This window comes from Rhinatrema bivittatum, chromosome 17, assembly GCF_901001135.1.
Source record: "Rhinatrema bivittatum chromosome 17, aRhiBiv1.1, whole genome shotgun sequence".
In the NCBI taxonomy this organism is placed as follows: domain Eukaryota; kingdom Metazoa; phylum Chordata; class Amphibia; order Gymnophiona; family Rhinatrematidae; genus Rhinatrema; species Rhinatrema bivittatum.
The window spans coordinates 6884971-6903416 of NC_042631.1; the positions used below are offsets into that span (position 1 = coordinate 6884971).

An 18446-nucleotide genomic window follows, 5' to 3' on the forward strand; every position below is an offset into this window, starting at 1 on the left:
GTGAAGGTTCTTTAAAATGGGAGTAATGTGGTCCCTTTTATTAGATTTAGTCAGGATCCTCGCAGTGGCATTTTGTAACATTTGCAGAGGTTTTAGAGAGTTTGCGGGTAAACCAAGCAGCAAAGAATTACAATAGTCTATCTTCGAGAAAATGATTGCTTGTAATACATATCTGAAGTCTTGGAAGTATAAGAGTGGTCTTAGCCTCTTTAATACTTGAAGTTTAAAGAAGCAATCTTTTATGGTGTTGTTAATGAAGCTTTTGTAGTTCAGCTGGTTATCCATGGTGACCCCAAGGTTTCTGATCTGAGTGGAAAAGGCTGGTGGAGATAAGTTGTGTGAGTAGGGAGCAGTGTAGTTACCATTTGGGGTGATGAGCAGGAACTCTGACTTGTTGGAATTGAGAATCAAATCAAGATTTGTTAGGAGGTTATTGATGGATAGAAGACAGGAATTCCAGAATTGTAAGGTGTTTTGTAATGAATCTTTAATCGGGATAAGGATTTGGACGTCATCTGCATAAACATAGTGAATAAGGTTAAATTTGGAGAGGAGATGACATAGAGGGAGAAGATAAATGTTGAATAGTGTTGGGGATAGAGAAGAACCTTGCGGGACCTCCCATAGTGGATCTGAAAGGAGGTGATACTTTGCTGTTTATCTTGACTTTATAAAATCTATTCTGGAGGAAAGATGAGAACCATTTAAGTGCGGTGTTTTTTATGCCAATCTCTGTTAGACGATCTAAAAGGATATCATGGTTCACTGTGTCAAAAGCTGCTGATAAGTCGAGTAGAATGAGGAGGGATGATTGTTTTTTTTCTAGGTTCAAGAGAATTTTATCTGAAAGTGATGAAAGGAGGGATTCGGTGCTTCTAGATTTTCGGAAACCAAATTGAGAAGAAGAGAGGATGTTGTTGTTTTCTAAGTATTCGGCGAGTTGTTTGTTAACTAGTTTTTCCATGATTTTGGAGATAATTGGGAGATTGGCTATAGGGCGGAAGTTGGCTGGATTGTCTGGGGAAAGATTTGCTTTTTTTAGTACTGGTTTAAGGATGGCGAGTTTGAGTGGAGTGGGGACGAGGCCTTGTAATAAAGAGGAATTGATGATCTGTGATATAGGGTGTGAGATGTCTTTGGCAATTGAAATAAGGAGGTTGGCTGGAATAGCATCTAGTGGGTGTGATGCAGGTTTAAGTCTTTTTAGAACGTTTTCAATTTCCAAAGTGGAGACAGGTTCAAAGATCTCAAGGCTTGCTGTGATTTGTGGAGGGGAGGGGAGTAGATGAGGTGGGGAGTTGACTTTCATTTTCTTGATAGGGTCCAGGAGGTTAGGAATTTTATTCTTAAAATAAGTGGCAAGATCAGATGCTTTACTTGCTGCGTTATCGTCTGGGAAAGTGAAGGCGGGTTGTTTGGTGAGAGAAGTCACTAAAGAGAAGAGGGATTTTGGATCAAATATAAAGTTGTGAATTTTCTGCGAGTAGAAGTCCTTTTTTGTCTGAAGGATGGAGAACCTGTATTGGTGCATTAAGGATTTAAAGGCCATGAGGTTTGAGGTTGAAGGATTCTTGCGCCAAGACTTTTCTCTATGCCTAAGTTCACGCTTTACAGATTTGAGCTTTGGAGTATACCAAGGTTTTTTTGTATCCTTGTTGGACTGAATAGTTTTGGTGATTAGCGGGCAAGTAAAGTCTGCAACTTTGTTTGTGATTTCAGACCATGAGCAGTTAATGGACTTCTCCTCCAAGAACTTATCCAAACCTTTTTTGAACCCAGCTACACTAACTGCACTAACCACATCCTCTGGTACAGTCTGTACAAGGTTTTACTTTAGCTTCAAGTCCCCTCCTCAAAACACGCTTGGAAATCATTTATCTAGCACATGAGTTCAGCAAAGTATGCTACAGTCTTATTCCCTCAATGGAAAGGGTCCAGGAAAACCTCGTTAAATTTGAATGGTGATGAGAGATGCAAATGTAGCTTCCATCCAATTCCAAGCAGAAGAAGACCAGAAGGCTTACAAGATCCCGTGACTCCCTCTGGGCTGTTGCAAAGGATTCGCGTTTCCCTCTGCAAACACTACTGCCTTGTGTGCTGCATCCAAGGCTGAATGCAGCGTTATCGGCTCTGGTTGATATCCGAGACAGGCGCAGCTAATTGCAGGCCAGTTCCATTTTCTCCGGAATAAGATACATCCCCAGGTGCCGAGGACAATAGGTTAATGCATTCCTGCATTTTCCTTTCCGAACAGAACCCTCAGGGGACGAGAGACCACAGCCACCGCTCCTGTGCTGCTTTGTCTGTATGAAAGGTTCGGTGTGGGGCAACTCCTAGAAATCCAGTCACTGCCATGGAACAACAGTGCGGGTGTATTAGACTCAAGCTAATGGAAAGTTTAGCTCAACTTTATCAGTACTGGTGCTATTGCTCACAGGATTGGGCTGATGCAACCCCTTACTGTGATCATTATCATAAGATAAATGAGTACAATGGCTGACTGCTGCTTCTTCCTCCAGGAAGTCCACATTAATAATTTGGCTTTTAATAGCTGGGCAACTGGAGTGCTTCCAGGAGGCCCGAACCTTGCTTTGTCCATTATGTCACCCTCCCTCCATCCAGCAGGACTGTCCAGCACCAGTCAAGACAACTTTTTCTGATTACGTAGAGCTCCTTTTACAAGGAAGGACAGGCGAGCATGTGGAAAATATCAATTGAATATTAAAAGCAAAGGGGAGGGGGGAACACAGTGCCGCCTGCATATGGAGGACAAAGGTACATTGAACACAGCAGTTCAACCTATCTGGCCCCAAAAGATATGTCTCCAATGATCCTCAACCTTTCTCACCCTATGGGCCACATTAGTAGCGCGGCAAGTGTCAGTAGAGTAAAGTTTTAATTTAAATAATTAATTCCACCGCATCTTTATTTTTTTTAATAGGCGACACAGACTGAGCATCTCTATGCATAAACCAGAATTCACACAACTGGGTACTAGGAAAAGCTGGGCAGCCCAAGAGGAGACTCGTACTCCACTCCAGGATGAATTCCGGGTCCATGACGGAATCGAAGTTCCACTGCAAAAGGAAAATTTATCGTAAAGACCAAAAATAATCCCAATCGAGAGGCAGAAGGAAAACCAAGATACAGTCCAAGAATAAAGAAAAGCTCACTCACAGCTCCCCAAAAACAGTTTAAGTACTCAGGAATCTTTTTCACTTCGGTTCCCTATCCCAAACCCAAGGGTTTTGGACTAAGCTCTCTGGGAGCAAAACACAGCAGAATCCCAGATTCCCCACCAGAGCCTCTGAAGACAAAGCTCCACGCACGGTTCTCTTGGGTCTCAGCTGCAGGCTTCCCCAGACAAGACAAAAACCCCTGAACTCTCAGAGACCTCCTCTTTCTGGCTTGCTCACAGAACCACTCCTCCATTAACACAAGACAAAAACCCCTCAACTCTCAGAGACCTCCTCTTTCTGGCTTGCTCACAGAACCACTCCTCCATTAACACAAGACAAAAACCCCTGAACTCTCAGAGACCTCCTCTTTCTGGCTTGCTCTCAGTACAGTCCTGGGAGGAACCACTCCTCCATTAATAGGCTGAGCTGCAGTTCTCCAGACCCAGGCTCACCGGCAAGCCAACAAGGAACTGGTCAGCCTCCTGTAGCTCCACTTATAGGAATCCTTAGACAAGAATCCCTCCAGCTCCTGCAGTCCCTCTAACTGCCTCTCAAACTCCAGCAACCTCCTGTTCATGCCGCATGGGAAGCACTATCATAGCCCAGACACCCCCCCCCCAATCTTCCTAAGGAACAAGAACCTGCCACATCTCCCTGACTTCTCTCCGAACCTTCCCCTACAGAAGATTCTTAATGCAGAACCCGGAATATCCTGCCAGTGGTCTGCCAGGGGCCAAATGTTCATTATGGATATCCTGAAAACCAGGCTGGCTAGGTGTGTCCTGAGGCCAAGGAGTGTGTCATGACACCTGATGTGTCTCTTAGGACCTTCTGCACCATGAAATCCCAACAGGCCCATCAGAGGCTGAAAACTAACCTAATGACAAAATGCAGAGAAAGTATGTTGAGGCGGATGAGTATTTTTCCATGCTTTCATTTTCTATCCATGGCATCTGGTGGAGGCATAGTAACGTAGTAAATGATGGCAGATAAAGACCAAAATGGCCCACCCAGTCTTGCCCAATTGAGATGCATCCACTTTCGGCAAATGCACATATAAAGTCTAGCATGTAATCCATTCCCACGCGTGTTTTAACCCAACCTCGCCATCCTTCATACCCAGAGGAAACATCTCCATTGCTTTCAATATATTTGGGTCCTTGTCCACGACAACTGTCCATCTGTTAAAGCAGGAATATAACAATACAATTCGGTGAAATGGAAGCCACATGTTTAACGGAAAGTAGCAGCAATTAAATATCAACAGGAAAGACGTTATAAAAAGCGCCATGCTGAAAGCCTTTCTTTGGAAACTGTTTTATTATATTAGACAGTACACGAGCGCATTAAATATTTTTAATAGATGTGGGTTTCGGGTTTCTATTAGCAGATGTGAATAAATCTGTACTCAGACTGGCAGTTCTGTGGAGGGTAAAGCTGTCTTCTCTTATCCATTCTGTTTATATCATTTAATTGCTTTCTGAACAGCATTTATATCCTTTCAGCCTTATGATAAGTGTGGCAAACGCTGCTTCAGACTGGCCGCCGTCGCTAGTTAAAAAGGGACCAGAGGTAACGGCCCAAAACTCCATCCTAATTGGGACGCTATATCCTCGTGGACAAGGTCAAGTGGATCTCTGTCAGAAACGGGACAGAAATCGATCTGATAAGCTCAAGGCGTAAAGCAACCGCCTCATCCCCGCTCCCATAATTACGCATCGCTGGGCCAGCCTGGTGGCTCAGTGACACATGGAAGAACCGGGTCAGAATGCCAAACCCGGCAACGGCTCCCCGGCTCGGCCAGCGGAGGTGGTCTTCATAGTTTCTTATGCCGACGGCAGCATCCAGTGGCCGAACTTGGGGACCCGTGCCAGCTGGTCCTGGAGGGCGCTGGGGTCTTGAGATGGCACCGGGCTGCGTTGGGAGGACGACTTTAAGAACAGGAAGTAAAAGCTGGTAATTCTGAGTGAACACTCGTGGTGCCACAGCACCGCAGAAAACGGTTCTGACCGTGCTGGAAACCCAAAGAAGCAGACCAAACCCCCAGGCAAAAAAAAAAAAAGGGGACACGAATTACATAACACTGTTGTTACATTATTATTTCTTCTCTTTGGGAATAAGAAAAAACAACCCCACAAGATGTCTCTCGGCTTTCGTTCTGCTTCTAACCACTTTAAAATGAAGTGGGTGCTGCTGGTTTGCGGGTGATTCTTAGCGCGCCTTTCTTGTTTTTTCATGTTAACGTTACGAGCGATATTAAAATTTGCAGCAGGCACCCCCTTTCTCTCAGGTATCCGTCGTGCCAAAAGGTATCAGAACAGACGAGACAGAACTCTTTCCTTCACGTCTGGACTTATAAAGCGATTTTTTTTTCAGCGGACTTTGGAGTCAGAGATGTCCACGCCCGCAGGCTGCGAACACACGGAGCTCGCTTCCTCTCGGCGGCAGAGGGGGGAGGGGAGATCTTTTTAACGTTTCGCTTTTACCACCTCTAAGTCTCAAAGGATGTTTGTTAAACTTTGAAATTTCAACTTGAGCAGCTGAAGAATTTTCCCAGTGATCCTGTAAGACAGTAATGAGGACAGAAAAACACCATCAACGGCCCACTCAGTCTGCCCCAGCAAGCTTCTTATGGGAGCAACTGCCCCTCCGTGAAGTTACCCCCCACGCACACTTTTCTTCATTTCCGACCTCTAGCCTTTAGGGATCCGTGGAGACACACACACACGCTCACAGACTCAGACACACACACTCACATACTCTCTCTCTCACACACACATACACACACTCACAGACTCAGACACACACACACACACACTCACATTCTCAGACACACACACACTCACATTCTCACACACACTCACATTCTCACACACACACCTGGAAAGAGTATGCAAAATCCAGGGCAAATCAGCTGGGGTGGATCCATCCTCTCTTCCAAGACCGTAGACCAGGCAGAGAGAGGGGCTCTCTTCATCTGTACCTCCTGGCCCGCTGGCGCACAGGAATGGGAAGTGAAGGCGGCAGCAGAGAGGAACACGGAAAGAAAGCAAGGACAGCCCTGCAGACAAATAACATTTCTGCGCTCCAGACATCCTGTAGGTCACTGACTGATGGGTCAACTCTGCACACCCCAGCAGCACAACTGCTCATTGGCCCATTCCAAAGCATGCATGCCAAGCGGGAAATCTCACCTTCAGCGTAAGTGAAAATATCACTTAAAAGGGCTGGGATCGGGCCTTCGTTCACTACTGCCCGTGACTTTGTACATCCGCCATGCCCAACATACACCTCCATCTGTAATGACGATCCCAGGCCGGGGGTCAAGCACCAGCGCTCCTTCCGGAACCCTGCAAACATGAGCCCCAAATCCACCCACAAGATGCGACCCTTAAACAACGACCACAGCTTCCCCCACCTCCGCAGCATTCCCAGCCAACCTGGGGCATGAAAGGGATCAAGACCACCCATGAAAGCAGATCGAAGATGATGCCTAATGCACGGCAACACTTTTCAGTATCTGCTGTACCTTATCCTGAAACCGTTTCACGGACTGGGGAGCAGGAGAGGAGCCTCAAGATGGCACAACACAATTAAAACTGCAAAAGCTAAACTGCTGTTTTCTTTTCATGCCTAAAATATCTCAATTATTGCTCGCTGTCTGAGCGCCTATCACCGTCACACTAGCTGGGAACTTTGACACCATTTCAACAATGGAAACGGTGTCACGGCAGCTTCTGCAACACAAAATGTAACTGCTTTAAAATTCAGCGTGCATGCTCCGGGGACACTGGTTAGCAAAATTGTTTTTGCCAAATACGAATTAATTTAAAGCAAGCTTGGGCTGAAAGTGATTCAACACAGCACGGATCTGCTAGTGGTTTCAAGGAATGACTGCCTGGTGCTCTCAGAGGTCAGCACAGCACTGCTCACTCCTAAAGTGAAGGGCCTGAAAAGGCGGAATAAGTAAATCCTATAGAGGGGCAAGCCCGTGCACATCGTACTGCAGGGAGCATCTCTAGTCCATTCTAGTGGGAAGGCATGAGGGTTCATTTACCAAGAGTTAGTGCCGGTGCAAACAGCAACAGCCTATTTGGAAAACTGCATGTGTTCAGCTTGGAGAAGAGATGGCTGAGGGGGGATATGATAGAGGTGCTTAAAATCATGAGAGGTCTAGAACGGGTAGATGTGAATCTGTTATTTACACTTTCGGATAATAGAAAGGCTAGGGGGCACTCCATGAAGTTAGCAAGTAGCACATTTAAGACTAATCGGAGAAAATTCTTTTTCACTCAACGCACAATAAACCTCTGGAATTTGTTGCCAGAGGATGTGGTTAGTGCCATTAGTGTAGCTGGGTTTAAAAAAGGTTTGGATAAGTTCTTGGAGGAGAAGTCCATTACCTGCTATTAATCAAGTTTACTTAGGGAATAGCCACTGCTATTAATTACATCAGTAGCATGGGATCTTCTTAGTGTTTGGGTAATTGCCAGGTTCTTGTGGCCTGGTTTTGGCCTCTGTTGGAAACAGGATGCTGGGCTTGATGGACCCTAGGGCTGACCCAGCATGGCAATTTCTTATGTAGTAAAGGGTAAAGACGCAACTTTACTGCTGCAAGTGAAGTTCTGTACAAGGTCTCCCTTCAGGGAGGATCTTATTCTTTGAGACAATACCAAATTTCATTTTTTTTTATTTTTATTTGCATTTAAAAAATGATATAAAGTATTTTTGTACTGGTAACGTTTTTCGTTTTAACAGGGCTGTTTTGCACTGGCTTGGGATAAAAGATCGAGTGTGCTGGGTCTAGCAGAGTCCTATATATCTGATACCCGTTCTATACATATACATATATATATATATTTTTTTAAGTATCAGGTACTCAGGTTTATTTTTGCATTCTTGATATAACATTTGCCAGCCTTCTTTGCAATTTGCTTTGTTCTGGGAGGCTGTGGTTGGTTCTTCCAACGTTAGTGTCCCTACTGTTAGTTCACTAGTTAAGTGCAGGATGAGGATGTTTTTGGGAGCAGCTCCTGGGCTTTAAATGTACTCCCTCTGGAGTTGAAAGAAAGTGAGAATTATAGGCAGTTTCATTGCAATTTAGAAGGCAGTTTGGATTGTGGTAGTTTATGATTAAGATAGTATGTGAGATAAGGTCGGTGGGGCTGCTATTTTACACGGCCTAGCTGTGAACAGTCTGTGGCCTAATATAGAGGTAGGGGGTTCAGGAATCTAGATGGGGTCTATTATGCTGTAATAAATGTTAATTATTTTTATTAAATTGTGTGTACATTGATTCATTTGTAGATTTGTAGCTTATAATACTGTTTGGTAATCTGTGCATTTTCATATTGTAAATTAATTGTTGTAATTATGTTTTTAATCTGCGTTGTACCCTCGGTTGTTGGAAAAGGCAGATTATAAATTTTTCAATTAAATTAAACACGATGGAGACAGTCAAATACTTCAAAGGTATAAATAATGCAGAAGAGGGAAATCTTTTTCAGCAGAAAGAAAGCTCTAGTAGAAAAGGTCAGGATGTGAGGCTCCAAGGGGCCAGAATCAGGAAGAAGGCATGGGATGAGCATGGGGGATGCCTAGCTGGGAGAGGAAAGAGCCTGGCCTGCCCTCAGATTCTCTGTCTCTATACATTAAAGGCACCCAAACACAGTCACAATTATTTTCTCCCTTCAAAACTGTGTTTGTTTTTTTATTATTGTAAATAAGTGGGGGTTTGTTTTATATTTGTGGAGGAAAGCAACATCATAACAAATCTTACAACATAAAAACTTGCCCTCCAGCCATTCAACTCCAATATAAGGAATTAAGAAATATTAAAGAGAGAAGGGGGAGAAATCCTGAAATAGGGGAGAAGCCCTATCCACCAGTCAAGGGCTGACCCTGGGCTCATCACCCAGCCTCCCTGTGCTCCAGCTCAGATTGCAGCACTTATCTAATCATCTTGTTCATACATGCACCATGGCATGGAAGAAAGGTGCGGGTTTACACTTCTATAAGCGCACCCGTCCTGCCAATTCCTCCTCTCCGCCGCATCTCTGCACACAGGAGCTGGGCAAAGCCCACCGCTGCATGGAGTGCACCAACAAGGAATACAGCTGCGTTTCTCTTCCCCAAAATCCTTCACCATTCCCTAAGCACCTTAAACAGAAGGGATCCTCTTTGCCTATCCCAGGCTATAAGTCAAGACACTCTACTGCTCACACCTCTTCCTCCAAACCCACTTCAAAATCCACCTTTTCCTTCCCTAACTTCAGTTTGGTGTTTCTTACTCTAGTATACCACCTCTTCTTTTATTATAATTATTACACTGTACCTAAGACACTTTTACACTTTGTATGGCAATAAACTCTACTGTACCGTTCACCCAATGCTAGAGACTGCGTCTGTTCACTTGAGCTAGCCTCAGACAAGGGCTCGGTCAGTCATAAATAGAGGCGAATGTGTTCCACAGTGGCCACAATTCAATCAAGCACACGTTCCTTCGGCACGTCACCATCTGGATAGACCACTATATAGGACGTATCCTTCTCCCCAGGACCGGAAGGTTTTTCAATTTCGTTTTCTTTTGAATATGAATTTGAATCAAACAAAACACCCATTACAAGATCCCTGCTATAAATGTAAGAAAAAAAACCCCCCATAAGAAATTGCATACTGGGTCAGACCAAGGGTCCATCAAGCTCAGCATCCTGTTTCCAACAGAGGCCAAACCAGGCTACAAAAACCTGGCAATTACCCAAACACTAAGAAGAACCCATGCTACTGATGCCAGTAATAGCAGTGGCTGTTCTCTAACTTGATTAATAGCAGTTAATGGATTTCTCCAAGAACTTATCCAAACCTTTTTTGAACCCAGCTACACTAACTGCACTAACCACATCCTCTGGCAACAAATTCAACAGCTTAATTGTGCATTGAGTGAAAAAGAATTTTCTCCGATTAGTTTTAAATGTGCTACTTGTTAACTTCATGGACAGCCTACTAGGTAAGTCCAAAGGACTTTATCTGCCACCAGTTCCTTAGCTTCTACAATGGGCCCAGAGCACACTGGGAGATTTGCTGGAAGACTTTCAAAGGCTTTCTGGGAGATCACCCAGCATCCCAGTCAGGACGTAAGCTGTAGCAGGTTCCCATGGAAACTGAAAATAAATAAATAGTCTACGAATATTAAATATACATGCAGAAAAAAATAAATTTCAGATACATTTTATATACCGAGTGTCAACCAACTGAAATGCAGGATCCTCCCAACAAAGAGCGACAGAATGACCTTTTTACAAGGCATCCCTCGAGGGGCTGCATTCCGCTGTGACCTCTGACCTCTAAACAGCCAGCCTATACTGCTGAGAGGGAGCATTTCCTGAGACTAGCTATGGGAAAAGTCTTCATTTCAAAAGTTAAACTCGCCTAGGCAGGGACCTTAACTTATGCCTTGCCTGTTAATTAGCTCTTAACTGACCTTAAACAAATTAGTTGCTCCAAATTAATTAGACAACAATGGGGATGTTAAAACTGTATTCATCTTTCAATGATCAGCCAACCAGCAGTGAATGAAAAAACTTGAACCAGCTAATGTCCCACCACATGCTGAGCTCTGAACAGCAACACAGACGCAGGTCAAGTCCGGTCCAGTTTTCAGGACATTCACAATGAACATGCATGAGGTGTATTTGCATGCAACGAAGGCGGTGTATGGAAATAGCCCGGCCCTGTCTGCGGCACGCCAGGACCGGCGTTGCCTATCCCTGCAACAACAACATTAGCACAGATATAATATTACTGCTCATCTGCAATCATTAGGGCACCTGTTCACAGCAGAACATGGGAAAGACTGAGATCCCAACAGTACAAGGAATGAATGTTTCTATAGCAGCTGCAGTTCTTATTCTACAACATTTATTAGAGGAGAAAAAAGACAAAAAGCAAGATAAGCCTAGCTGCTTGTGGCTCCATGTAAACAGAGATGCTTTCGAGATGTAACAACTTTAACTACAAACTCTGCACATGTTCGCTTGGCCAGTGGATCCTGGTGGTGGCAACCGTCTGCCTAGAGATTTTCTCACAGTCACAAAATAATATAAATAAGGAACAGTCACAGAAAAGCTGATGAAATACACCAGGAGGATATCACCCCCCCTACACACACACGAGAAGTTTTCCCGGAGTAAACTTCAAAGCAAACGGGTAAATACGAATCGGGTGTTTACTCTTTCAAAACGTACAGAGACCAGGGGACACGCAATGAACTTACTAGCTGATGCATTTAAGACAAATAGGAGAAAATATATTTTTTACTCGGTGTATAATTAAGTTCTGGAATTCATTGCCAGAGGATGTGGTGAGAGCTGTTAGTGTAGCTGTGTTTACAAAAGGTTTGGACAAGTTCCTGGAGGAAAAGGCCATAAACCATTATTAAGGTGGAGTTGAAGAAATCCACGGCTTAGCCCTGGGATGAGCAGCTTGGAATCTCTCGACCCCTTGGGATCCTGCCAAGGACTTGTAACCTGGCTTGGCCACTGTTGGAGGCAGGATGCAGGGCTCGATTCCACAGATAAAGAGTGTAGCAATGCAGACCCCTCCCAAATGTGAAGGATCTGACGAAAGCCGTCAGCAATTCTCTTCCCCACGATTAATGCTTAAACGGGTCTGGTACGGACACCAAGCCCAGGCCTATGCAACAACACGGCCCCCGTGTTTCTCCACTTCCTGTAACCTGCAGCGCGCGTCTGCCAACCTTGTACTTGTGAACTCTTCAGAAAACGCCAGGCAAAGGGGGCAGGGACTATGAATGGGTCTTCCCAGGGGCACAAAATGGTAGATAAATCAGGTCCAAGCCCTCCTCTCCTCCAGCCTGGTCGGAGACGCGAGTCACATTATGCTGCGATACGCCCCCTCTCACCACTACGTTACCTAAGGAGGTATCCACTGAGGCACTTGCTACAGGTCGTCCGAGGGTCAGTGCACAGATGAACAGCGATGCGTAGAGTAAAATAGGAGAACACATGAGGCAAGTTCACATTTAACAGATGTAGGTTTAAAAATAGGAATTTATAAGCCGATCTCCCCAAAAAGTGGTAGAAAACCGGAGAGCCAGGCCTTCAGGCAGGCTGGATGGGCCAATTGGTCTTCATCTGCCATCATTTACCTTATTATTGTGTCACTAAGGGGGGGGGGGGGGGGGGAGTGCTAGTGCCCGTCCTGGACTCAGAAGCCCGAGAGGTGTCGCTGTGGGGTTGCAAGTGCCACCTGAAAAAAGACCCAGCTTGCCAGCCCAGTTTCCAAAGGCATCAGACCGGGCTGGGCCAATCCGATGGCGTGCAGTCCTGTGGCTGCTCTCGCGCTCCTCCTCCTCCTCCTCTCTCCCCCGTAGCCATCATCACCTCCTGCCACGCGGTAAGCAACCACAGAAGAAGAGCAGGGTACGGAGGTTTCCCAGCGAATGAATCACTGGAAGGGTTTAGGCTGGCAGAGCGAGCACATCATCTCTTCATGTTTAGAGATGGAGCATGGACTTTAGATGAGCAGGCAAACATTGATGTCCCAGCAATGCTCGTCATGGGGAGCCCAGAGTAAAGATGCTGGTTACGAGTGCACTTTGACTGCAGTACCTTACATGTAATGCTGTGCAAATGTTCATATGTTCTTTTATGATTCTTCTTCTAGTGACATAACATATGTGACTGAAGATGCACCTTGCAAGCCCCTGATGCAGATAATGTTTTGAAACAATGGATTGTGACTGGCTTTGAAAAAAAACTTTGCTGAGTATTACAGCTACAAGAGATAAGGAAGAGACTGGGAGAACATGGGAGAGGTGGAACAACAGAGGGCCAAACTAAAAGGAGCAATTACAAAGGCAAATAATCTATAGGTTAGAAAAGTAAACAAAAGCAAGAGAAATAAGAAACCGATCTGGTTCTCAAAGGAGGTGGCTGAAATAATAAAGGCAAAAAGAACAGCGTTCAGGAAGTATAACGGATCCCAAAAAGAGGAACACAGGGGGGAATACCTGGTGAGACTGAGGGAGACGAAGAAAGAAATCAGGAAAGCAAAAGGTCAAGTGGAGGAAAGGACTGCCAAGAGGTAAAGCGAGGAGAGATACATCAGAGAAAGAAGGGAGGCCTGAAGTGGTACAATGAAACTGAAAGGTGACAAAGAGCAATGTGTGGAGAGAGAGGAAGAAATGGTGGAAATATGAAACAAATACTTCAGTTCAGTGCTCACTAAAAAGAACTTTGGAGAAGGACCATTGCTGGTTGACAAAAGCATAGATGGGAATGGGATAGATGAAACTCCGTTTACAGAAGAGATTGTATGGGAAGAGCTGGGGAAACTGAAAGTGGGCAAGGCCATGGGGCCGGATGAGGTACATCCCGGGATACTGAGGGAGCTCAGAGATGTGCTGGCGGGTCCGCTGCGTGACCCGTTCAATAGATCCCTAGCAACGGGAGTGGTGCCGAGAGATTGGAGAAGAGCGGTGGTGCTCCCGCATCACAAGAGTGGGAGCAGAGAGGAGGCTGGAAACCACAGGCCGGTTACCCTCACCTCGGTGGTGGGAAATTAATGGAGACTCTGCTGAAGGAAAGGAGAGGGAACTACTTACAATCCAGTGGGTTGATCAACCCAAGGCAGCAAGGATTCACCAGGGGAAGGTGCTGTCGGACGAATCGGATTGATTTTTTTTGATTGGGCGACTAGAGAATTTGATCAGGAAAGAGCACTCGATGTGTTTTACTTGGATTTTAGTAAAGCTTTTGATACGGTCCCACATAGGAGACTCATGAACAAAATGAGAAGCTTGAGAGTGGGTGCCAAGGCAGTAGCATGGATTGCAAACTGGTTGACCGACAGGAGACAGCGTGCGATGGTAACTGGAACCTACTCCTGAAGAGAGAGCGGTGTTAAATGGAGTGCCACAGGCATCGGTGTTGTGCCCAGTTCTGTTCAATGTCTTTGTGAGTGACATTGCGGAAAGGATAGAAGGTAAAGTTTGTCTATTTGCGGATGATACTAAGAACTGCAACAGAGTGGACACGCCTGAAGGAAGAGTAGAGCTCTTCCTCAGCCTCTGGAACTCTCTCCCAACAGAGCCCAGACCAACCACTAACACTGACCCTTCCCCACCAGACCCTCTACCACACTGCATGCAAAACCTATTACCATGTTATCCTATATAACCTGTGCTACGCTGTACCATCCCCTCCACATCCTGCTGCTTACCTGCTCCTACGCTCTCCTGCTTTTTTTTTTATCATATTTACACCAGGCCAAACCTCCCCATGACTGATCTAGTATAACCAACGTCCTACACTACCCTCTCTCCCTTAAATCCCACTCCCACCTGCTCCTTTATCGGTGTCACCCACTATTTTCTTTTTTGTCATGCGAATGTACGCTACTACATAACCCTGTACCTCGCTGAGCATTACAGCAGGAGAGCGAGTAATAAATCCTTGTAATAAATTTCTGTGGATGTGACGCGAGTTGCAGAGCTGGAGGTGCGGGGCTCGTACTGAGATTCTGTCACATCCTGCACAGACTCCAGACTTCACTCGCCTACAGAAGAACTGGCTGAATGTTGCTATCGAGTAATTATGTGGGATTCCTTCTTACACAGAAGGCCCTTAAGGGACTTTTTCTTGTAGTGTCTTTTATAACTAATTTAAAGCGATCGGGAGCCATGCTGAGGAGGTGGGCGTGCTGTGTGGAAATGGCACTTTGATTGGCCCCATCCACACCCAGCTCGCCCCCGCCTGTTCCTCCCAGTAAATGCTTCTATCTAGAGATGCCACTGGCGGCTGCCCTGAAACAGTCAAGGTAATCATGTCAGACTAATTTCAGCATCATTACTGTCGATCACTGTATCAGAAGCACATCACAAATGCACAACCAAAGGCAGGTGTAATCTAAAACGCGTACGCCCAGCCTTGCTGGAGGGCTTTTAAAAGGCTAGCTGCAAAATAAACTATGAATCATCCTTTTTTTACGTATAATATCCTATTACCGAACAGGTAAAACATAAAACGGTGGCTGATCTGAACAGTATTTAACTTACTCCTGAGTGCCAGTGAAACATAAATCAGGACGTCAGTGCCCTTTTACAAAAGGCATTTTTCTGACTTTCCAAACTTTTGCGATGACCATTTGTCAGTTTCCTCCAGTGGTCACTCCATTTAGTACAATGTCTCTCAAACGTTTTAGCCAGGACCCTCCGTTCCTTTTACTTTTTTATAATATTTTTAACTCCTCCCCCCCCCCCCCCCCCCAAGAAGGTCCACCCAGAACTAAAGGAACCCACTTTCTATCATTCACAGTCCACGGTTATGCAAGGATCCGGAAAAACACACCCTGTCCTCATATACGCCCCCTACCTCCACCCACACATCTTGGAAATTTAGTGTGAATGAGGCATCAAACACGAAAGTTATTAGAGGAAGGGACGCACACGGGCATAGCAACCTTCTTTCCTTTAGGAAAACAGACTTTACATTTTAAATATTAGACTGTAGTGTAAATGCAATTAAAGTACATCAAACCAAGCTCCCTCCACGTCCCAGTTTGAGAACCACTGCTCTGGCACAGAGGCTCCCAGCTCTTGTTCTTGGAGCCTCTCCCTACACAATTCTAATTAACCATGAACACCAGGATCCACTCCTAATGACTTCTACAGCGCTACTCGACGTACGTACGTACGCAGCATGACCCGTCCGAATGCCACAAGGACCAGGTCTGAGAATCCTTCCTCTGTTTGTTTACTCGTGCTTTGATGTTATTGGCTAGTTGTACGTGTAATGAAATTGGAGTTTTGTAAACAGTTTTCTTTGCTTACGTTTGATGATATTGTATTTGTTAATAAATCAATTGTCAAGGATATCGGACTGCCCAATGAAAGTGAAGCCATGCAAACACCAAATTAACCACTAGAGTATCAATACCAACAGGAGTGCTGCAATTCCACCATGTGGAAAGCGCGTTAGGCATGTCTGCCCTGATCAGATCCTTGCAGTGCTACCGACTCCACAAGAAAATTCAGTGCGGGGCCAGCGAGCTCGCGTGAACCGACAGGCCCTGCAGTGGCCCCCCACCCCTGGCGCAACTGGAAGCCCATGTGGAAGAAGAGGGCGGGACCAGTGCAGACCCCGTTGCTGCTGTGGCATCACTGGCACCATCACTGTTGCATACATTGCCCATGAGTAAATCCAGGCTTGATAACCACGTTTGTATACCCACGCATCTCTTCAGAATAACCACAACTGCTCCTGCTGTGATACCGAAGATCAGAAAGGGATCTGCACAAACACAACCCACCCTTCCACCACGGAGCCAGCGTGATGGCCCTGGTGCCATCACGCTGGGGTATTTTTTCTGGCAAAGACAGCAACGTGAGACTTCTCGTGAAGGGGGAAGATCTATCTGCACACGCTTTTAACCAGGATGTAGCTACATTTTTGAGACTATCACATCATTCAACCTCAGACAGCTAATAGATACTTTTATGTCTCATCACTAGGACAAATGTGATGTCCTTTGCAGTTAATATTTCTAAGCAAATCCACATGATTTAAAGCAACAGTACTAACTACAAAATATCGAGCGGCTCAGTTCCCTGGCTCTACTCTCTTTTATTCTGAGGCAACCTGCTTTATTTTTTTGTAATACTTTCTCTGTTGTTTCCTGGTGCTCCTGTAATGTCCAGGGATCTCCTTCCTCCTGTCTTTACCAGGGTCCAGGAGATGTTGCAGAAAGTTATTTTGTTCAGTATGATTACATTTCCTCACCTTAAACCCTGGGCAAGTTACACTTCATAAAAGCATAATATATACAAATTATGTTTGAAACATGACAATCAGCATAGCAGTGCCCTCTCCGTGTAAGTGACTATGGCAGGGCCTCCTACCCCTTTCCTGAGGATCACACCGTCCGGTCATGGACGATGAATATAAATCTACATGTACTGTAAACCCGGTATATAGACATTGGACTAAGGGCCTGCTTTACCAAAGCAGCAGAACCGGTCCCCAGGCCCAGCCCTAATGTGCATGCAAATACAAATACATCTCATGCACACTCCTTGCAGAAATCCTGGAAACCAGACTGCTGTGCAGCAGCAGCTTTAGGGACCTCAGCTCCATGGGGGGGGGGCCTTCAACAACTTTAAAAAGCACAAAGCACTCTCTACTCTGGAACTCAACAAAAGCAATCGGACTGAGAAAGCTACGGCTTCATCGGTGGCCTCGCTCGCTCTGCTCTGCCTGCCCACTTGGGGGGATCCGAAAGCCGTTCTGCTCGTCCGGAGCGGCCCCTTCCGCCCACCCGGCCCGTACTCACCCACGGCGCCCAGCAGCAGCAGCAGGAACGGGAGCCACATGGCCCGCCGTGCGCCCCCGGGAAGGCTGGCGCGAGCTCGGCGCGCGCGCGCTCCGGGGAGGGCCGGGCCTCGCCGCGCTCCACGCCCCGCGGCCTCCTGCACTTCGGGCAACTTTGCGGCGCCTTTCTGGCCGGACCTGCCCCATTAGGGATGGAAGGGTTCCTTGCCGCCGCTGTATTCGGTTTCTCTTTCTTTGCTTCCAAAGGCAAATTCTCCCGTGAATTCACGGTAGCAAGGGACCCTGAAGGCGGCCCATCTGGAGCTCGGAAACAGAGAAAAGCAGGAGGCGCCTTACCCTAGACGGGCATGAAGGAAATAGCAGCTTCTACGCACAAACTAAAACGCCACTTAATAGGCGATGCCCTACATTTTTGCACATACAAACACATTGCTTCAATAATGCATGCACATTATCAACACACGCGAATATAAAAGTATAGTGTCCCATCTCTTTGTCCGCCTTATTACTAAATCGCATATAAAGCCTGGGCAGTCCTCTTTTCTTCCTGCTTCTGCAGTCCTGCCGAAGAGTCAGCCTGGCACATGAAGCAGGTAGTCCATGTTGAGGGTGGGACCCACTGAGAATCGGGAACCCAGGCCAGGAGGTGAGAGGAAAACCCGGACCCAAAGCAGCTGCCTCTGATGTCTGCCGAGGAGCAGGGAGGCCATGGCATCGTCCTGGACACTGAGGTCAAATGCATCAAGGATGACTGACCCCTACCCTCCTGCAACATTCAGTCAGGAGAGGAAGGCTTGGCATGAAACTGGCATCCACCCTGTTGATGCCAGGGAGGGAAATCTGCCATCCCAGACTACGGAATATGTCAGCATCCCCCCAATTACCCTCTGTGAGCACTCGGTAGTGTTTAACCAGGGCT

The 18446-nt window shown here is 46.1% G+C and overlaps 1 protein-coding gene across 2 annotated transcripts in view; it reads right to left on the minus strand.

Moving 5' to 3' along the window:
- The window catches only part of LDLRAD3 (low density lipoprotein receptor class A domain containing 3), a 72569-nt gene extending 54504 nt beyond the window's left edge, over positions 1–18065 (minus strand). Inside the window, exon 1 of one of the 2 annotated variants that reach the window (XM_029582859.1) lies at positions 17529–18065. In XM_029582859.1, the coding sequence (XP_029438719.1) occupies positions 17529–17568 (40 nt within the window). In that variant the 5' untranslated portion in view covers positions 17569–18065. The remainder of the gene's footprint in view (positions 1–17528) is intronic. The other variant, XM_029582857.1, reaches the window with a different exon arrangement.
- Positions 18066–18446: the final 381 nt, after the last annotated feature.